General features: G+C 46.8%; 2 protein-coding genes across 8 annotated transcripts in view; both read left to right on the top strand.

The window, feature by feature from the left end:
- LOC125705160 (disintegrin and metalloproteinase domain-containing protein 33-like) overlaps positions 1–10,799 on the top strand; it is a 97,488-nt gene extending 86,689 nt beyond the window's left edge. Inside the window, exons 17-24 of the mRNA XM_048971567.1 lie at positions 255–332; positions 1,800–1,908; positions 2,083–2,227; positions 4,169–4,268; positions 5,835–6,083; positions 6,419–6,597; positions 7,598–7,615; positions 8,186–10,799. Of these exons, the coding sequence (XP_048827524.1) occupies positions 255–332; positions 1,800–1,908; positions 2,083–2,227; positions 4,169–4,268; positions 5,835–6,083; positions 6,419–6,597; positions 7,598–7,615; positions 8,186–8,237 (930 nt within the window). The 3' untranslated portion in view covers positions 8,238–10,799. The remainder of the gene's footprint in view (positions 1–254; positions 333–1,799; positions 1,909–2,082; positions 2,228–4,168; positions 4,269–5,834; positions 6,084–6,418; positions 6,598–7,597; positions 7,616–8,185) is intronic.
- Positions 10,800–10,941: 142 nt separating this feature from the next.
- Positions 10,942–20,241, top strand: fam113 (family with sequence similarity 113). Of its 7 annotated transcripts, XM_048971581.1 has the most exons (11): positions 10,942–11,425; positions 11,604–11,658; positions 12,503–12,593; positions 12,683–12,762; positions 12,940–13,172; positions 15,452–15,602; positions 16,443–16,689; positions 17,019–17,096; positions 17,413–17,529; positions 18,465–18,599; positions 19,652–20,241. In XM_048971581.1, the coding sequence occupies exons 3-11, from the start codon at positions 12,512–12,514 to the stop codon at positions 19,804–19,806; spliced, it is 1,278 nt and encodes a 425-aa protein (XP_048827538.1). In that variant the 5' UTR covers positions 10,942–11,425; positions 11,604–11,658; positions 12,503–12,511; the 3' UTR covers positions 19,807–20,241. The 7 variants fall into 7 exon arrangements, with proteins under 7 accessions (XP_048827538.1, XP_048827537.1, XP_048827536.1 ...); XM_048971580.1 differs by lacking the exons at positions 10,942–11,425; positions 11,604–11,658 and adding an exon at positions 11,673–11,897; XM_048971579.1 differs by lacking the exons at positions 10,942–11,425; positions 11,604–11,658 and adding an exon at positions 11,673–11,975.
- Positions 20,242–21,355: the final 1,114 nt, after the last annotated feature.

The following is a 21,355-nucleotide window of genomic DNA, read 5'->3' as shown; positions in this document are numbered from 1 at the left end:
AACTGATGATCACAGATAATTTACCAGGTGGGACCTCCCCTCCGTTGCCAAAATTCATCAAGAGATTTGAGTATCTGCCCCTTGAAAAGTCTCTGCGCACGGCAGTGCTTGTAGGTCGCGGTGTCTGTAGACAGACGGACCCATGTTACCCAGAATGCAAGTGAACCCAATGTAGCCTCCCTGTTGCCAGCAAGCTGGTGGGTGTGTGCAGTGTGTGAGCGCTCACCCCTCCTCTCACACCCTTTGTGTTTCAGGTGTGCCGTGACCGCCGTTGCCAAAATGCATCCTTCATCGAGCTGGAGGCCTGCATCGCACGCTGCCACAGCCATGGGGTAAGCAGCCAAGACATTAGGGGGGCAGTAGATCTGCATTCCAAGCCCGAGGAAGTCATTTAGCTAGTGAGCTGCTGAGATACGTTCTGTTGGCATGCCAGTCTGGAAATATCAAAACGTTTAAAACTCAACTGGCTCATTTCAACGTTAATTTGTTAGTAATTCGTACTTTTTTTGTCAACATGATACAAATTTAATTTATATGTAAATGATAAAGATTCTTAAAAACGCATAGCTGATGTGCTGATTAAGGGGTCAGCCTTAGTTCTGCAGTCAACATATGAGTTTTTTTTAGGGGAAAATTAAATTCCAGCTTAAATTCCAACTGTATCACAAGCATGCAGACCCTCATAAATAAAGAGGGTTGTGTTTGCCCTCGGTCGCTAAAGATGATCTCATTGACTCGATTATGGCGTGCGATTCATACTGCTTATCAAGCCTGCCTTTCGCGTTTGAGGAGACAGGGAGGATCGAAGCCACATCACAGGCCTGTGTTTGTCTCTCAGCGGGAAAAATCCCTGAGAGATCCCCTCCGCCAGTAGCTAGAGACGTCCCGTCTGCATTCCCGGGTCTCTCTTTAGACAGACGTGATTTCACACTCATAAATCCCTAAAATGCCCCTCCAGGTTGCTGCGTATATTAACACGGACGGACTCTCCCATTGGCTGAACCTCCGCGACTCCTCTAAGCCCCCTCAAAGTGTTCCTGAGCCCCTACACCCACCCTGCCGCTTACGCCGTGTCCCTAAATCCGCCCCCTTAATCGCCCCGGACGTCTTCATATGTTTTCTCGCTTTATTTACCCACATTCAAAGGGCAGCGAGTCGGCATGGATATTACGAGGCTTATTTCGTCACCCTCCCTGCCTGTTTGTTTTTTTTTTTCCCCGCTGTTGCTGTTTTCGTTTTTCACTCCCTATATTTTATTTATTTATTTGCATTTCATTTGATTCCTGTTAAGCTGCGAGCACAGCTAGCATGGGCAGGTGAATACAGTCTTGTCTCTGAAAGCAACTATGATTTGTAATACTCCTGGGGAGGAGGCTCTGAGCTCAACCTCCCCACTCCCCAGTCAAAGCCTTGATGAATGCAGCACCTCCCCCCCCCCCACCCCCACCCCCCCCCCACCCCACAGCTTAAAATGTGAACGAATACACAAAAGTCTACGGATACAGGACTACGGACGCAGAGCCACAGACTTGGCGCAGCAGTAGCTGCTCATCCTTGAACAGCTTATGATAGGCGTTTGGGCCACACTGTCCTAAAAGAGCGCCCCCTTCTGAGCAGAAAAGGATAAGCTGCTTAATAGCATATTATGAAACCCCAGTTGTTTTGAATTTTTAGCGCCTTAAAGGAAATGTTGTATGACTTTAAGCAGTAAATAAAACCAAATATTATGCCATCGGTTCCTTGTCTGCATACCGGCCTCTTGTATCTTGACTCCTCCACTTTTATTCCTTATTTTACAGGTGTGCAATAGCAACAGGAACTGCCACTGTAACCGTGGGTGGGCCCCCCCATTCTGCGAGAAGCCGGGTCTGGGGGGCAGCGTGGACAGCGGCCCGGTCCAGTACGACAGTGAGTCTGCGGGCACCTCACAGGGAACGCCCCTTTAACCTTTAAGAACAGAGCAGGCAATACGCAACACGGCCGGTTGTCATGTCAACGTCCCGTACCCTTCTGATTGGTCGAGCTGCTCTGAGGTCGACTGTAGCTATTTTGCGCCTGAATGCCTCTCTCCGCTGCTCTCAGGTCAGCTGGGCTTGGTGGTGGGGCTGCTCTTTGCATTCCTGGTGCTGCTGCCCAGCGTCCTCATCGTCTTCTGCTGCTGTAAGGTTAAGACCTCGCCCTACCACAAGTGGATGTCGCAGAGGGAGAAAAATCTCAAAGACTGTCGGTACGTGGAGCATCCTCTTCTGGAGGGTCCAGCATAAGCGTTCAGAGTCACCGGGGTGGGGGGGGGGGGGTGTCAATTAATCTGAGCAACACCCTCAAAGACCAGAAGACCAAATGCTCTAGTCTTCCCGGCTTTGAGCTCCTGGGATGTTTGAGAGTTTGACACCTTGATACATAAAAAGATTATTTCATCATTTTGAAGGGCAAATGTTTTGGAACTCTGCTTTGTTATGAACCATTTATCACAGGGAGCTTGTGGTGGATTGGCAGGCCGCCAAGTGCTCACGCCCCGCTCTCGCTCTCAGTGTGTTTGCTTAGTGTCCCTCTGGGTGCTCCATCTTCCTCTCCCCGTCCAAACCGCTTACAGTGTATTGTCAGGGTACATGCCTTTCCCTGTGCCGCACGGGATAGGCTGAGGGTATCGACAGCCCTGAATACAGCGCCGGTGTTTACAACCACGCATTCATGTGGGGCCCCCAAGGTTTGGTCGCCACCTGTTGGCCACAAACAGGCACTACACTAATGAAGGTGCCTTTTTGCATGGGGACCCCGGAACAGCAAAGCTGCCCCTCACTGGATAAGCGAGAGATGTTTAACATGCTAGCACTGCTTCAGCTGCATTCATCCCGATCATCAGTGTAAAATGTATTATGAATTTTAATTGCTGGTTGTAGTTAATTTTTCTTTTTCAGTTGACTGGAATGTTTAATATGTAAGTACATGCAGTTGTCACGTCCTTCTCATTTTATTCTCCCTCTGGTCAGTTGTACCTGCAGGAAATTTATAATGGGATGGCGATCAGGGCCCGGATACGTACAAGGGCGTGACCGAGCTGCACAGTATTTATTATATGGTTCTGCTTGGAAAATTAAATAATGCGTATCTCCTTTTTATTATTTTGAGGTGGGGTGGCACCAGGCGTGGTGTGTTCATTGGTGTTTGTAGTGCTTAACAGTCTGAAGAACAAAGCCCAAGAATGATAACTAGTTCACAGAAAAATAAAAAGTTTATTTTCTTATTTCTTAATTAGCTTTACAAGGCTACATCCATCTTCTGGTTCAGGGTAATCATCCATCCATTCATCTTCTAAATGCTGATCGGGATTAGGGCAATCATCCATCCATCCATCCATCCATTTTCTAAATGCTGATCGGGATCAGGGTAATCATCCATCCATCCGTCCATCCCTGCATGTTCTAACTGCTTATCTGGGTCAGGGCAATCATCCATCCATTCATCCATCCATTCATCCATCCATTCATCCATCCGTCCATCTGTCCATTTATGTATGTTCTAACTGCTTATCTGGTTCAGGATAATCATCCATCCATCCATCCATCATCTTCTAACCACTTATCTGGGTCTGGGTAATAGGCGTGCACCCAGGACGGGATGCCTGTCTAGTGTAGTGACATGTACCCACACATGGTCCGTGGGGGGAGACCGGAGTACCCAGTGGAAACCCACCTGACTCAGAGTGGAGGCGGGATCTTAATGCCCAGTGTCACCATGTCACCCAATGGTGATGCTCGCCTTGGTCATTATGTCATTATGATAAACACCCAATGGTGATGCTCGCCTTGGTCATTATGTTATTATGATAAACTTCTTTCCTGTGGCTGAAGGGCACAGTGTGTGAGCTCTTTTTCCGGCACTGTGGCAGTGGGACACTGCTTTGATGAAGTGCTCAGCGCTGACTTATTACGCCACGTGATCATGCTCTCGGAGCGCGAGCGGTGGAGAGCGAGCGATTTGGCCGCACTTCTGTCTGCCTGTCATCTAGCTTTGCATGATGGGAAGCCGTCAACAGGAATCCGGTTCTCCTAGGATGATCAGATAGGATCCCAGAGCGGGATTTCAAAGCCACACCCTTCAGAAATCCACTCGGGTGACGGAAAGTGGCTCTAGAATTTCTAGAGTTTCCCGTCTCTTGGTCTCGCAGGAAGGACGCGGCCGAGCAGAAGGTGAGGAACGGCCACCTGAACCCGGCCTTCCACCTGAAGCTTGTGGGGTCTTCAGGCAAGAACAACAACACCAAGAAGGTGAGCGCCGAACCGCCATCTCTGGTACCCGCGTGGGAAGAATGCAGAGACACAGAGACCTTATTCTGCAATCAGAGTGAATTTCTGTAAATACAAGCATTGGAGGAGTCAGACCAAAGCAAAGACGTGATGAAAAAATAAACATTAGCAGGTCCTGCAAAGAAGCAGGAGTACAAGCCAGTGTCTGTTTTCGTTATAATATCCAATGTGACTCTCGTTTCCAAACTAGCATTTTCCTAAAGGGTTTCTAAGCACAGGGTCTCAAACCAAAGACCTTCAGGATATAAACCCCATTGACTTACCCACGCTTTCTGCACCATTAGTCATATCAACATCCTGAGATGTCTAAGAAAAAAATGCTTCTCTGCTTCTCAGTCACATGGTATAACTAACATTTTTTGTTGTTGTGTGCCATTATATTCACTCCTACTCTAGCAGGGCTGAGGACATTGTTTTTTGTCCCTCAGATAAACACTTAGGTGCTTATGATACAGAACAGTCATTAAACAAACCCCCTTCCTTCCTTTGTGTAGTTTGCCCACGGATCCCTTTTCACATCCTCCTTATTAATTCCTGTGTTTTTTTTTTCCCGCTCACACAAAGATTCCGGGCTGATGTCTTGTCAGGTCCGCTATTGGCTAATTTAAAATCAGTTGTTCCGAATCAGTGGAAGGAGATAAGAAGGACAGGGAAGGCACTCACATCAAGCACGCTGCCATCCACAGCGAGAAGTGATTAAGTCGCATTGAAACGGCCGACCAGGTGAAATCGCATCTCGGGGTTTTTTTTTTTCTTTTATTAGTTTACATTTGGGCCGAAACATAAATTACTTGCAGAAGTAATTTACATTTTAACTCAGTGTCAAGAAATAGAAAAGAAGATAGTGGAAAACCTCGGAAAGATCCGTGTGCTTATTCATCATACATTTTCAATCTTTTTTCTTCCTGATCAGCACAGTTCAGATAAAAAGCTGTTGTGAGATTTTAGAGCGAAGTGCACAGCAGTTTGGTCGGGCCTGCAGAGAGACTCTGCTGTCTGTGAGCGGACTCGTGCGTCGCTTTGAGGCATGCTCTCTAAAGACCTCCGGATGAGCATGGCTGGTCTATTTAATGAAAACTTCAGCAAGATGGACTATGTCGAGTCCAGTTCTCTTTTTTACCCTCTGAAGTACGTTCGGGAAACATTCATTGCAGGAAATATGAGCTGCGCGTGTTTCCAGCGCTACAGCAGAAATGACTTAAAGTGGTGAGGACTGTATTTTTCTGAGAGTGCAGCTGAAAGGGGGACTTACTATGCAAGCCAGCAGACTCAGAAAGTGCTTCTGATCGGAAACACATCGTATATCTGTACAAGACAGAAATAAGACGGTATGGTTTCATACTCCCCGTTTTATGTGATATAAAACATAAATATCCATCCATACAACCATCCATCCATTCTCAACCTGCTTCTTCTGTTCAGGATCATGGATCGATCTATCATCCATCCATACATACATCCATCCATCTATCTAATGGTTGTGTCAATCACTCTCTCCTTCCCATTCCCCATGTACCACCACCACAGCTCCCCCACACCAGCAAAGAGGTCCTTCCCCTCAGGCCACCTCCTGTTCCCAACGGCAACCAGCCCATCAACATCGTCCGCCCTCTACGCCCCGCTCCGTCCCCTCGGGTCCAGCGGGAACCCCAGAGCCCCTGCCCCCCCATCCCAGTGGGCAAGCCCCCAGCTGCGCCCGCCAGATCCCCGGAGGTCGCGCAGAAGCTAAGCCCACCCAGGAAGCCCCTCCCAGTGATCCCATCTCGTGCCCCATTGGTGAGCAACTATACACTTCCTGTCTGCAGTCCATGAGTCAGGGCTCAAGACTTTCAGAGGCATTTTGTTAACAGACTGCCTTTTCAGGAATTAATGGAAAGATTTTCCTCTCAGTCTCTGTTTAGTTTGCTTTTATATGCATTTAGTTCTTAAATAATTAAAAAATACTGCTATAGAATGCCTTTAAGCTTTAAATCTGGATCAATAGGTATTCCACTAGTCGTTATAGCACAGTAAAATGTTCATCGGCATTTCTCTGTGGTGCTGTAAGTGTCAGAATAAGCCAGCCGCATGCCTGCTACACTGACGCAATGGCTGGGTCCCATCCCTCGCAGCTGGTGTCAGAGTTGCGGCCCATGCCATCGCCGTCGCCGCCCCAGAGACCGCTGCCGCTCAACCCCAGCCGAGGAGTGTCCCCCAAACTTTCGGGCGAGTTGCTGGTGATGATGCCTCCGACCGTGGGGACCAAACAGGTGGGCAAGGTGTCGGCCCTGCCCCCCCTCAAGGCGCTCAGGTGAGTCCGCAGGCCGCGGACATTTTCAGGTGGGACCCAACCCAGATTAACAACTACTCTGGCTGTTAGGCCTCTGTGCCTTTGAACAGAAGGTCATCAGTTTGAGTCCCACTCTTTGTAGAATAGTCAAACATGCCCTTCAACTCCCTGTGCTCAGTCCCCAAGCGTCTCAACTGTGTGTACACTTCAAAGGAGAGCATGTTGGAATATAATAATAATGACACTTTATCGACCCCCTACCCAATCTTGCTCTCCATGACACACATATAGGTGAGAGTGAGCTTGCCAGTGAAGGGCTGCAGCTACAACAGCACTCATGGAGCTGGGGGTTAAGGGCTGAGCTCATGGGCCCAAGGACATGACACTATTCTGCCAAGGCTGGCCTCGAACCGGTGACCTTCCGGTCACAGGCACAGAGGCTTAGCCTGCTGAGGCACACGCTTTGAAAATAAGCATTCTAGTATACTTATGCTAATGGAAATAAAAAGCATCATCTCATCTGCTATTGGCACCATACAGGGAACATCAGGTATCACTCACAGCCTATAGACGCGAAAGAAGTACTTTAACCAATTAAATTTTCAACTTCAAAGTGCTATGGTTGATAGAATGTGGGAAATTTTCCTGAATGATGGCACAAATTATGTAAAATTATTATAGAACAAATGTATTTGCTAAGCTGATGCACAGTGCCTGTAACATGACTGAAATGCAAAACTACATTAATGTAATGTTTGTTAATCAGCCACATTCTGTATTAGACCTCAGTTGTCACGTAATAGTAATCCTTATCACTCAAAGGATTTTTATATTGAATTGAAGGAAGAATGCGTCCAGTTTATTTTTTAATTGCTATAAACAGGTGCCAGCACTTTAGAGCACTTAATTCAGCAGTTACATAACATGAAAGTGTCAAAATACATCTGTAATGCATTTACACACATGCCTTACAGAAGCATTTTCTTTCTTTCATTGCATTTCGTCTTCTTGTCCGTTCCAGACCCGTTCCACCGTTTAAGTAAGTACCTGATTTTCTGTGTTTTGTTTAATAAGAGACTTGCTTTAAAGCCGCCCCAAGATCAAGGATTAAGTTAAATTTCTTTGTCGGGGCAATTCGTCCATTTAACTTGATTGAAGGGCCCACCCATAAACCAAAGCAGAGGAGAAGATGAGAAACGCTTACGTACATCTTGCTTCATGTGTAAAGGAAACAGCCAACCTTAAGCTAGCCAGGGCTGCCTAATTGTCATCCGATAAATCTTCACAGTATCACCAGCACCAAATTCCACAACACGGAGCTCAAATCTCTGGCTTTCCTGCTCTCCAGAAATCAATTTGCGGGGCCTGTTTCTCCCTGACATGGAACAGTGTCAAAAACCAAAAACGCCCTTGATGTCATGCGGTCTTAACAATGTTTACGAAGCCTGGCCTTTGGTGGTCAGAGCAGAAAGTCGGTAATCCTCCGGTCTCTGCCGAGACGAGCTCCATATAGCCTGGAATGCTAGGAGAGAGACCCAGGAGAGCAGGGAAGTCTGCAGATAACGAGGTCATTGCAGTCATCGCCCTCTGTCTGATTCTCCTTTACCAGGCCTGCCCCCGGTGTGAAGCCAAGTGCATCCTCATCCCCATTCCGGAAATGACCGTTGGAGGACAGCACAACCAGATGGACTGCAGTCAGCCTATTTGCACTATAAAACCCATACAAGGCCAACAGCAGGGGGCAGTGTGGGACGGTGGTTTTTAAATGGCAAGACACGCCAAAGGACTATGCGTCCCCTCCTAGGCAATTTGCGAAACGACGCGGTTCTGCAAGGAGGAAAATGCGGACTGAGACTAAAGGCGGATGGATTGGGATTTCATTGGCGCCGGTCACGTTTATATCTGATTTCCCGACTAATCCAAGCGCCACATACATTTCTTTAGCATCATCTTGTCTGTTTTATAATGTATATGTAAGGTGCCAAAGAGTTGGGTCTTGTTGTTTGTTCCGTTTACTCATACTTTTGCTGGACAATGTCTTCTTGGTTAATCACGGCTTCAGTGCTTAATTTACGTTTTATCCCGACGAAACTCATTCAGCCAGAGAACATTTACAGCGTCGAAAGCGAAACTTCTGGGATAATTCATTGAGTCTTTTTACTTTTTGACGCCTTTGTCGTTTGATGTTTACCGAATTGTTCTCCGTTACTTTAAGCGGACTAGAAAAATGCCTTGCGTCCATCAGAAGATATGTATGTAGGCGATCTTGAGTCAGATCGACCGAGCTAGTGCACCGTAATAACAGCTTATGCTGGGAATAATCACGTCGAATCATCCTTTACTATTAATATTGATTAGCCTGGCACGCAGCATCGTTTGAGTATCTCTACCTCAGTGCAGATGCCTCCGGCCTAGACCTTCTGCTGTAACGAAAGGTGCCGTCCACACGTGGTGACGGGGTTGAAGTCTTGGCTGATTTTCCTCGCATCTTCAATTGCCATTGTTGTGTATTTTCCCGTAACGTGATTTTTTTGTCCTAGGACTAATTACAGCCAAGAATTAAATGTCTGCACTTCAGAGAAGTGTCTGGCACAATAAATAATAATAATAATAATAATAATAATAATAATAATAGACCTAATAGTTACATGACAAGAATCCGTTGGAAATTTCATTTGCTTATATTTTGCGTTAAGGAAAATAGCTTCAAATCTATCCTTTATATACGATGGCAGAGATTTGAGACCTGCTGTCGCCATGCCCCCCCTACGCAAACTGTCTCCATGTGCTACTCCGTCCATTCACCGACAGCCAACGGCGTCCAAATCGTTTACTCTGCATTCTCATGCAAGGCATTCTTCTACGCTGCGTCGCTCTTTTTACTGAACTCATAGGCTGCCACATTATGTTGTTAAAGTCAGGAATTATTTCGCTGTTCCCACCGGGATGAAGAAACCTCTTGCAGGTGGAAGGCGAATGAGCTCTCAGACTGGCAAGATCTTTCCCGATGTGTCGTATTTTAACCAGCCAGAGAGGCGTCCTCCAAGGACGCTGAAAACACTGGTACGAGTAATAAATAATGGACAAAGAAATAAACTTTCACTTAAAAACGCCTCGGAATATTCAGATGTTATAACTACTTGTGTGATGAGAAAAACATTTAAAGCAAGTTTCGCTCCGTAAGAGTCCATCGATCCTTCCATTGTTTATCCAGTGCTAAGAGACACAAATGCCTGGATGGGACGCGAATAATGCAAGACAATAATGACCTCTAATGGACATTGGTTGTAATTAAGATGTGATTAATATTTCCGTGACCCTTAAAATGATAAAAGTATGTGCCCCTCTAGAGCTGTTTCTGATGCACCTGTTTTCAGGGCAGAATTGAACACCTACACCTGACATTTTTACCATTTATGAATGCTCAATGTCAAAAGTATGATAATGGAAGAATAGACTCGTCGTCTCTGAATACATTAATTTTTAAGGGAATTTTTCATTAATCCCGATACAATACCAAGTAACAAATTAGACTATCATTGCAAGGTCCTTGGGGACAGCTGTCTAAAAGTACTTACTACCTGACAGCATTATAGAGTCACACTGCCTGATACGTAAGTGTTCAAATACGCGCAAGTGACTTCAATCCTGCTGGTAGGCGTCTGCTCCGTAATGGGTTTTTGCCTGTTGTAAATGGGGTATTTGCACCCGGCGCACTTATCTTGCGGGGGGGGGGGATAATATGCTGGGAGCGTCCAGGCCCCGGTGAGCGCATTACACTGCAGTGAGGGATGGACTTGGGGTGCAGATTTATCACTCCGGACATATTCTGGTCCATTACCACAGCGCCAAAAATAAAATACTCCGAGGCGAAATGTCACACTGACTGGACACTGTGGCTAAGAAGGGAGATGGAGCCGGTTATTAATGCTTTGGCGTTAATTTTCAGCTTCTCCTGCGCTGCCTGCATGGGCAGATTACCCACTGCAGCCGAACTGGGGCAGATCGGACTATGAAGCAGCGTGAAGCATTGCTGCATCTCCTGCTTCCTCCACCTTAAGTGCTACAATTATGTTTGACGAGTGCAGGTGATTAAATCACATGCCGTAAATTGCGCTTTAGGCAGAAGGATTTGCGGTTCTCTGTGTTTGTATTGATTCCTGAATAGCCCTGGCAGCTTGACTGTTGTACAACACTGACACATAAAAAAACCTGAAAAATCATCGTTTTTGTGTATTTGATGTATATGGCTCTTGACACCTGACATCAAATAATGTCATCCGTCGGAACACAACAAGGATAGCAAAATGTTATGGTTTTAAGAATATATTGTATTTTTCTTTCCAGCAAAAATAATTTGTAGTACTACGCAGTTGATTGCGCTTCTGTTCAAAATTAGCGAAAACTGTAGCTATAAGAAACACAGGATAAACTTAGCAAACAAGGAAGCTTTAAAACAAAATGAAAAGCGTCCACGGAAAAAAAAACAGCATACAGAAGACGCCGATAAGCTTTTTTTCTTAAGGAAATTAATATTGCAGACATGCAGTAGTGGGATTTGTAATGAAAACCGGATGTCTGTTATTTTCACCAACGCATTATTATGATTATATGCAGTTTTGTTCATTTGTTTGGCTGAGTACCGACCTCACAGAAATATTTGCTTTAATCATAGTTATTAAAGGAAAGGTACGCCAGCTGAAATACGTAGGCCCCTTTTAAAACTACAGAGCAGAACGGAAGAGAGCAGCGGCCTTATGCAATCCTAAATTAACACAACCGAATAGTATCACTGCATTTAATTAATTTCACCGTCAATGGTGAGCGGATTTAACACAAACAAGTCCAGGTCAGTCAGTTTAAACAGGGAGTTTAAAATGAAATATTTCACAAAAACACACTTAAAGACAGATATCCTATATTGCATGCAATGCAGATTAAGACGATACATACTAACCATGCTCTGCATGTAACATATCAAAAACGTATATATTACAGATAACCCACCTATGTCGTATTGACTTTAGATAAGAACATGAGACAACCAGGAGGGTCTACTGGCTCAGCTTGGGGAGTATTACGGTAATACCCTATACTACGATAGTTATGGTATTTTTGGTATGGCGCGGTATTTTCATTCGAAAATTCACCAATCATCAACTTTATCGAGAAATACTAGAATAGCGTTGCGTTTCAAAATACCATCGAAATACCATATACAGCTGTATAATGTCCAGATGGTCCGACAGTTTGAAAAAAGTCTAGTGGTGGTTTAGCCATGGGTGCCGGCGGTAAAATTTGACCAGGAACAGAGGGTGAAGGTAAAAATTTGTTGATGGCTTGAGCAGAAGTGTGGCGCAAAATTCGCTGGTGTGAAGGAGCTGCTATCAGTTCCCAAGGTGAATTTTCAGTTTTACAAGGTGGTTCGGGAAAACTCATTAATGTACACGAGAAGCGTTACCATATTGGCATAGTTCACTGACCAATCAGGTATCTCTCCTTATGAATATTAATGACCCCCCCAAGCAACCCTGAAAAAGCAGGTAACGCATGTTGGCGGAAGCAGTACGTTGTGCATTAATGGGGGGGGGGGAATACCCCGTGGAGGCCAGGGAAGTCGGCAGCAGCTTTCACAAGCAATATATTTGGCTTTATTTAAAAACCCTTTAAAATATAGTGTTCGTTCACAAAAGGTATGTGGAGCTTGGGGTTGAGTATAAGGAAATACGACGGACTTCCTAACGATTAATTACATTTTCAGAATGATATACGAATATATCGGAGAAAGACTGTAATTGAGTTAAATGAAGCAGCTGTTCAAACAGAAGCGCACAAGCGCGTCCTTTCAGTCGTGCATATGGGGCATAATGATTATGCCAAGGCCGTGTACGGTGTGCGCTTTTACATGCCGTGCTGCCCTCCGCAGTAACCCCACATGGACGTCATGAAGTGGGTAACCCAGAGCCAGGCCAGTCGGCTTCTGCATAACAAGTTTGTTGTGGTGCTGGGGGACTCCAGTAAGTACGATGGCTGTGGATGGATGGTGATCAGATATGATGCTGACTAGTCAACCTGCGGTCTTTCTTCCCCACTCCCCGATTTCCAGTCCAGCGCTCCGTTTACAAGGACCTGGTCCTGCTCTTGCAGAAGGATGCCTATTTATCCCAGTCTCAGCTCAGGAATAAGGTGAAGGAGAACGAAGCAAAAAAGTTTTATGCGGAGAAAATCGGTTAAATAAATAAATTAAGGATGGGTTCTGTACAGTCACTACTGCACAGAGGGGTGATCAGTCTTCTTGCAGTTCCTGGTCACCGCTATCCCTCCTCTCTCTCTCTTCCATGTCTTCCCTTGCTGGTCTCCCAGGGGGAGATGAGTTTCGAACAGGATGCCCTGGTGGAGGGTGGTCAGCTGGAGACGATGCACAATGGCACAGGGTACCGGGAGGTGCGGCAGTACCGCTCGGACCACCACCTGCTGCGTTTCTACTTCATTACACGCATTTACTCCTGTTACATGGAGAGCATCCTGGCTGACCTGGAGAACAGCCTCAAACCGGACGTACTCATACTCAACTCCTGCTTGTGGGATGTGTCCAGGTAACGCTTCCAATTAAATGTCGGTCGAAGCCGATCCATACATCCATGTATAATATGATGTTAGCATTTAGCAGGGCTAAGTATCGGACCTGGCTTTTGGGAGTCAGGCTGATTCACTACCCAACTGTTAAGGGTTTGGCTCAAAGTTATGGGCGTCAGTGGGGCTGGTCTAGGGGGCTTTAACCCCCACCAAATCAATGTACACTAATTAGTTTTAAAAGTGTGTTCTAATTAATTTTTATTAAACTCAGAACCCACCCCCCCAGAAAACGTTTAATCTCCCCCTTTTTGGAAATCTCCAGTGATGCTTCTGCTAAAAGCCTGTGATTAAGAAATATTATTATAATTAATTTATGATCCGATAAGATTCTTTGGATTTTCCGAGTGCCTGCCGTTCCTTGGTGCTCCTTGAATGTGTTTTGCCAGTGGTGACCCGGTTTGAGAGCGAATGGGAACATTTATTACATGACATCGATGGGCTGTTTTTAATCAAGGTCACTGTCAGCTATTTTATGCTGTGCTGTTTATACTACAAGAACCTGCTGTAATTTAGCAATGTACAGTATTGTACATAAGTCTTGGGCAAAAAATGTTTAGATGATTTGCAATGTTTGGGTAAAACCTATAATATGTCTATGAAAGTGTGTCAGCTTGTCTGTTTCTAAGCCTCAGGAACTGTCCAAAACACCAATGTATTTTTTGACTTTTGAGTTAAATGAATTAAGTTTGTTTATTAATTGTGCTGGTGGAGAATTTTAACTAATAGCCCCTAAGGAGAAGTTTGGGAATCAAAGAAGTGTTCATCTAGCCGTCCAGCAAGATATCAGTGACTTTTTGGAGAGCAGAAGGAATTCTTATTAGTTTTGAATGTTAATTTGCATATGTTATAATGTTAAATCTGTTGTTTTTGATTTTCTGAGTGAATATACCACCCAGATAAATATCTTTAAAGATTTTCTTTGACGGCCTCGAACTTTTGCATGGTACTGTAAATGTATCTGAGGTCACCCAGGTTTGCTAAGGCTTGCGGGAGGAGCGACACGCAGCCTGTGCTGTGAATGGATGCTGAAGTTGTGCTGTGTTGGACATAGTTTAGCGGTTTGTTGTCTCCACATGAAAACCAGCCGTTTTTGGAATATTGCCGATGTGGCCTGTATGCCAAACTTTATGCTGGGTTCAGCGTGTGCCAGACATACTTCAGCGCTGAATTCTGTTCTCCATTTTTAATAAAAAGTCTGCTTGTTCAGTTCCAGTATCTGATCCACGAGCATCAGTTTAGATTATGGATTTATCTTGTCGTCTGTATGAATAAAACATTCTGGTTTTTAAGCAAATCTTTTTTATTTTCTGTTTATTACGAAAGGGATCTGTCTTACTAGAGCTTTGTATATTAAGTGCATCTGCATTTCTAGCCTTCAGCTCCGTGGATTTGGATGACGGTGTTGGCTTCACTTGCCTGCTGAGTGGGGTTAATGAGAGTTTGATCCTCAGTTGAGCTTTCCCGTCCGGAATGCCTGAGTCTCTACACGGGAATTAGTGCTTCTCTCGTCAGCTGAACACTAAGGTTCGTTTAAGATCGGCTCACCAGATCTCAGATGGAAACGTTTTAACAGACGAGCATTTCGAACACTGCTGAGGGGGGAACCCGCTCACTCGGCCGATATCGCTCCGCCTCTGGGCCCCCCAATAACCGAGTTTCTGACTGTGGCAGCAACCCCCCCATACCCGTGGAATTTATGTATAGTGATGAGAGACAACCCTGCTGATAGACCAGGAGGTTGACTCAGTGTCCGACTGAGGACTGGAGGGGGATTTAAACGTACGGTTTTGGACAAGCAGGGCCGATCACTGGGGTGATGAACTAATACTGTTCCGAGGCCCTTTTGACACAGTGTAAATGTGAATCGGGGTAACCTAGCAGTTGGCCATGTGGTTGGGTGCAGTGCTGTTGTTGGGTGGTGCCAGGGGCAGGGTTGCTGTTTCTTGGGGCCTTCTAAAAAGTCGCCGTCCCCGTCCCCCTGAAATATTTAAAAAACTTAAATAAATAGCTAATAAGTGGAGTCAGAACTCTGTTAGCTAGTTAGTTAGCAGAACATGCTCCTTCAGAATCTTGTAAATATTTAGTGTAGTGACTGTTTGGCCAACAGGGAGCGAACCTTGGAGTGGTGATAAATACCATTGGTAGGTGATGCATGTGTTTTTGCTCCTTGTCATGTAACTGGGGCTCCTGAGACCGGCACTCCAGCAGGGAGATTTCACGTCTAACCGTCTTACGGCAGGTATAGCCGGAACTGGGCCCCAGATTACCGGGAGAACCTCCAGAAGCTGTTTTCACACTTGAAGAGGGTCCTTCACCCGGAATGCCTTGTGCTCTGGAACATGACTATGCCTCTGGGGAAGAGGATCGTCGGGGGTTTCCTCGTGCCGGAGGTGGGCGTGAGCCAGAGCCGTGTGATTCTAAACAGAAGAGCATTAGGATGTGTGTCAGATATAAGTCAGAACTTGATTGATTGCTGTGGGGGAAATTTCTTTGTCTGATAGATCATGGGAAGAAATACAAGGATAACGTAAGTAAAGAAACAATAAATTCAGCTGTGGAAAAAAAAGACCACTCCATTTTTTTTTTTAAAGGATCTGCATTACTTAATCCTGGTTTAATCCTGGTTTAATCCCGGTTCTGCTGTCAGAAGGCTACATGGCAGGTTGCTTTCAGGCTCAAAGTTTCTAAGACATCAGTACACAAGGATAAGGTGAAGCGTGAGGCACTGGGAATGACCAGAAACCAGATAGGTAGAGGGTGGAAGCGTCTTTCTAATGGCAGAGATGACCGTCAATTTGTCCAAGAATTTCTCATGAATCAGGGCATGACATCAAGCGACATTCAAAGGGAATGGGAAACATTAAGTGCAGGTGTGAGGTGCTCTGCTAGGAGAGTGTATCAGGCTCCTAGAAGCAGGACTGAAGTCCAATAAAGCCAGGAAGAAGCCCTTCAATAATGAGAAACGGAGAGGAGCCAGACTGCTGTCACAGATGCACGCCCATAAATTGAGAAATGAGTGAAACAAAAAATTGTGTTGTGGTCTCTTAATTTTTTTTCCAGAGCTGTATATGAAAGAAAATTGGCAATAAAAGAAGACTAACAATGTTCCACTTTGGTAAACATAGGGTAAAATGGTTGTTGCGAAAATGGCATACGTATATTCAATGACATATACATCTACATGTAAAAATCAGGCCGCACACAGAGAAATGTCGACCCCCTTCCCACAGATCCAGGACTTGGCGTCAATGCTGCGCCACGATGTCATCGAGGCCAACTTCTTCAGCGCCACCCTGGCGGATGCCTACGGCCTGGATGTGCTGGACCTGCACTTCCACTTCCGCTTCCTGCTGCAGCACCGTGTCCGGGATGGCGTGCACTGGAATGCCCTCGCCCACCGGCGCATCAGCAGCCTGCTGCTGGAGCATGCGGCGCAGGCCTGGGGCGTGGAACTGCACCAGCCAGGCCAAAGCACGGGTGAGTGCAGGCGACCTGTAGGGGGCGAGCGTGAGCGCGATTACGGCTGGGCGCGCACGTTTGACACTCGTAGCCTAGTTTGTTTGACTGGTTTGATGGCTTAATCACTTGAAGAGGGGAGCTAGAGCTCGGTTCAGTCTCTAACAGCGGCTGAGCACAGAACACAGACGTCAGTGATGCGACTGGCAACTGGGCCAAGTGTGACTACGCCCTTAGTGTGCAATCTGTCTAAACATTTCCCTGAACTTGGTATGACAGAAGATAAAAGCCTTAAACGCCACCCACCCCTTTCGGGTGGTTAAATGGAGACCCTCCCCTCTCCCCCCCAGACCCCGGTGAGACCGCAGGACAGCAGCTGACCATTACTGTACTGGATACGCCCCGTCTCACATCCCTGAAGGACCCAGGTACCCGTCGTCCTCTGTGACCCCCCCCCCCTCCACCTCTTACCCGCAGTCCTGCAGGCTTTATAGAACGTGCTGTCATTTGTAGCGGAATTACATTTTCACTCAATGTATCTTACTCACCTGTCAGCCCAGTGACTCCCATTAAACGTGGAGCCTGCACACGCTCAGCGGGCCGTGAGGAAGCCAGTCACACGCCCCCAGATATTGCGCCTCGCAAGTCGCCCTTAGCTGTTGACCTTGTAACTGTTTTTCTCTGTTTATATCATGGTATCTCAATTGCACCCCCCCCCCCCCCCTAATGCTTCCCACCCCCCAGGGTCCCAAAGTGGCTCCCGGGGTGTAAAGCGGCATGTAAGAGCCCCACCTTCCAGCAGCAGCCAGCAGACTCACGGCCCGACTCGGCACTCTGGATATAAGCCACATCCTTATAGAGGTACAGAGCTGTAACTCCGCCCACTGTCACTTCTGTGGACACGCCCACTGCCAGAACATGCATCGGGAAACTATTATTCCGGTTTTCTATTTAGGTTTTTTTTTTTATTGGGTTCACTAGAATTAAAATCACGTAGAACGAGGTGACAATATGTTTATCATTCATCATACTTGAGTTTGGTGAGCCTGTGTGTGTTACTTGGAGAATTGTTTTAACGTGTTTGAATTGAATGATGGACGTCGAGGAAATCCTCTGAGAGCTGTATACTTCAGAATGAAGTTTGTTCTCTTATAGGATGAAAATGCTAGTAGTTTACTGTTTATTGCACCCGTGTGTGTGTGTGTGTGTGTCTGTCTGTCGCTGCCTAGGTCCGCGTGTAAACGCACCATTCCTAGATTCCTACAGAGAGACCCCCTCAGCCCAGTCCTGCCATTTCCAAGCAAATACTCTGCCAAAAATGTTAAGCTACCCCCCCCCCCCCCCATCAGAAGTAGGGTTAAATACCAGTGAGGTTACTGGGAAAATGGGAGACAGTGAGGGCTAGTATTTAGTTACAGGATGTCAAGATACTCAGCCTGAAGGTTTTTTTTTTTTTTTTTTTTTTTTTTTTTTAGCTGTGCTTTGCTGTATAGTCTTTGCTAAGTGAAAATGACGTAAATGATGCGAGGCTCTTAAAGCTGAACGCGCAGCACTGTCTGAACAGTCTGAACCTCGGCCTGAACTCACTGACACCGAAGAGAAGCGCTTTGGATCTGACCCTTCGCATTTTATCCACCTAGTGGGTGCGCTTATCTATAATTACTCAAATGTTCGTTGGCTGAGAACAAAACGCTCCCTGTGTAGGGGCTGTGGAGATGGCTTCCTGCGTCGCAGTGCCCCCCTCCCCACCGGGGCTTCAGCGTATAGCTGATCAGTCTCTCCCCTCTGTCACCTAGGCTGGTCGCCGTGGCAGCAGTCCAGCTTCATGCACGGCAACAATCGCTATGCCGGCCCAATCCAATTCTTCCAGCAGAATCCCGCCCCCCTTCTTTTCAGCTATGCCGGTCCCTGGAACCCATACCCTCCTGCAGGTGAGTTTTCCTACTGGGGGGTGTCTGTTCTTCGATCGTGCCCCCCCCCGGTTCTTGGCCGTCTTGATTCCTCCTCCCTCGGTTGCTGATGGATTCCATTTAGCGTGCAGAGAGTTCTGATGGTGCATCTGTATTCCAAATCAGCTTGCAGCCTAAGGGTACAACAGCAGATCCTGGCTGAGATTTAAGCCGAAGCCTCTGAATGCTGGAGGGCAGTATGGGGAATTAAAGTCGCTAAAACTTGTCCTCAGAAGACAATTAAAATCTTACTCAGGGATGAATGTCCCAGGCATCCCAGTCACCTTTTCTGCAGCCCCTGGGATTTTTTCCGCATTTTTTCGGTGTTAAGTCAGACTTTTGCGCTGCCTTTTAGTTCAGGGTGTCCAGAGAACTTGCGCCGAATTAATTCTTTACCTGTCTGAGCCAAACAGCTGCCTTCTCTGCCCTTTCGACCTTGACCTTTATAAGGACAGATCGTCTCACAAGTGCCCGTTTATAAATGCAAGTGAGGAGCTTCTGATTAACTTCCTAGGAAGATATGAGGTGTGCCCCTGCCCCCCCCATGAACACTGAGTGGCACATTAATATTCCTGCTGGAGACTGACAGCAGCCTCTCCCAGTCCCCAGTCAGTAGGTCATACACAAATGCCGCAAACGTGATGGTGAACCAAGGACACACTGCGGCAAATGGGGGGGGCGCCGTGGCATCGTAATTCGCTCCATGTTTACCCTACTGTCAAAGGAGACAGCTTCGTTAACCAGGGGACAAGCAGCAAGCAGGGGCGGTTTTCCGTCTTTCAAACCACCTATTTGTGAGGGGCCCCTGAGTTTTGGGGGCCCCCTGTGGCCACAAGCAGTCACTTCACTGAGGGACCCCAAAGTGACTCTGAGCTGCTCAAAGCAGCATCCATGTTTTTTCAATTACACGTGGCTGAAAGCAATATCTAACCTGCTGTATTAATTATAAAGGCTTAGCTTAGCTTGTTTTTAGAGACGCTCATTGGGTGTGGAATGGCTGCCTCCGGTGCCCCTCACTGTCTCATCTCTTCCAGCAGGTCTCCCGCCCGCCAGGCCGGCCCCTCAGATCAGCTCTTGTTTCCCGAGGAATAGGGCGGAGGATGGCTATGTGATGAGGAGGCAGCGTCAGGCCAGGACGCCCATCTCCCCGTACGCTCGCCGCAAGGCCCGCCCCGGCCACAGATCCTGAGTGTTCGCGTCCGCTGCTGTTTCCGCCGAGTCACGTCCGGCTATGCGGGCTGCGCCATGACTAAGCTGTTCTACACTATGACTAAGCTACACTCCTTACCCATCTAATGGCCATACATGGATAACATATCCCAGTTATACTAACGGAATCCTAACAGTGTTCGGTTCTCTTTCTTATTCCTGTGTGCCTCCATGTTTTCAGGACACAAACTGATCCCCCCCCCTGGTGGTTACACCCCTTTTACGAACAATACTTGAATCTTTAATCGTTTATTTCGGTCAGGCACACTGAAAATGCCTATTTTAACTCTTGTCTCTCTACTGTGCTTTATGCTTCTTCTTTTTTTTTTAACGCTAAATGGTTCTTAAACTATTGATCCGGAGCACCTTCCGGAGAGCCTGTGTTAGTGTCGTCTAAATAAAGTAAAAGGAATTATTCAAGTTGTGATTTCTCCGACATCTTGGGTTCTGTGGCGCAGCCAGGGAACGTTAAGCCACGCTAAGGCGGTGAGGTGGGCTTGGCGCCAGCGAGTGAGCAGGTGGACGCCTCCTTAAATGCCTCCACCTTTGCCGGCGTTCCTGCAGACCGTCCTGCCGACAAATCGGCGGCTTATTTGCAAGCGAGCTCTGTGTTTTCAGGTCTGCTGTGTGTCACAATTAAAAAACAAAAGCATCGATCAGTAGGATGAATCATTTTGGCTGGGTGATTGACCCCAGGTCTCATTAAAGCCGCACCGACGTCCTCGCTCGTCTCCGCGCTGCCTTAGCATCGCTAATGGATGTTACGCTGGTGCCACCTCGTTTGCAGCTATTAAGGGACTTAATGGGCATGCAGTCGAGCGAGAGCGGCGCTCAGAGGGCACTGGGCACAAGCGTGTGAGCGATTTGCTCTCCTTTTGGGGGAGGCAGGGTGGGGGGTGGTGTCCTCGCTCCACGCTTGCAGCTTCGTTTCGCTCGGATCGATTTTCATTTGGCTTGAAGGCGGCTGACTTTTTAATTGTAATGTTTTGAAAGCAGACTTTCTGCTCTGATTTGGGGGGCAAAGAAGCAGCAGCCTGCGATGGGGTGGAGGTGTCCTGTCAGCAGGACAGGGAAAAGCTTAATGCTTCTTCCAGGCACGTCTGTGTCCAGGGCTGCTCAATCGATTTCCGCACCAGGAAGTAAAGCCCATCACCATGTGCTTTTGAAAGTAACACTTTCAAATCGGTTTGATGCTCCAGCTTTTGATGTCAGCGGTAAAAAGGACTTGATACTGAAAATCAGCCCTTGTTCTACAGTCTTGTCACCTGGCCTGGTCTTAACATCTGAAGACAGACCATGTATTCGCTGATGTCCATTTAAGCAGGACGTTGTAGAAGACCATATATTAGTCATGATTCAGTTGTTCTCAAGTATGAAACTGGTTTAATTCAGGCTTCTGTGACCAGGGGTTAGGCTGACGTGGGGGGTTTGGGGGGGGTATGCCTCAGCAGATAGCTAGTGCCCAACTTGGGCAAAATCTTCAGCGTGAAAAATGCTCCAATTTTCCCCCCAACGGTGCCCATTTCAAA

Source organism: Brienomyrus brachyistius, chromosome 12, assembly GCF_023856365.1.
Source record: "Brienomyrus brachyistius isolate T26 chromosome 12, BBRACH_0.4, whole genome shotgun sequence".
NCBI classification, from domain to species: Eukaryota; Metazoa; Chordata; class Actinopteri; order Osteoglossiformes; family Mormyridae; genus Brienomyrus; species Brienomyrus brachyistius.
This window is presented reverse-complemented; position numbering and strand designations above follow the sequence as displayed.

What these genes read in the sequence shown, in the direction of transcription:
- fam113 (XM_048971581.1), top strand. Translation starts at nt 12,512, where the DNA reads ATGGACGTCATGAAGTGGGTAACCCAGAGCCAGGCCAGTCGGCTTCTG. An exon ending in GGGGTTTCCTCGTGCCGGAG is followed by an intron (nt 15,603 to 16,442) that starts GTGGGCGTGAGC and finishes CCCTTCCCACAG; the next exon opens with ATCCAGGACTTGGCGTCAAT. An exon ending in CCAGCCAGGCCAAAGCACGG is followed by an intron (nt 16,690 to 17,018) that starts GTGAGTGCAGGC and finishes TCTCCCCCCCAG; the next exon opens with ACCCCGGTGAGACCGCAGGA.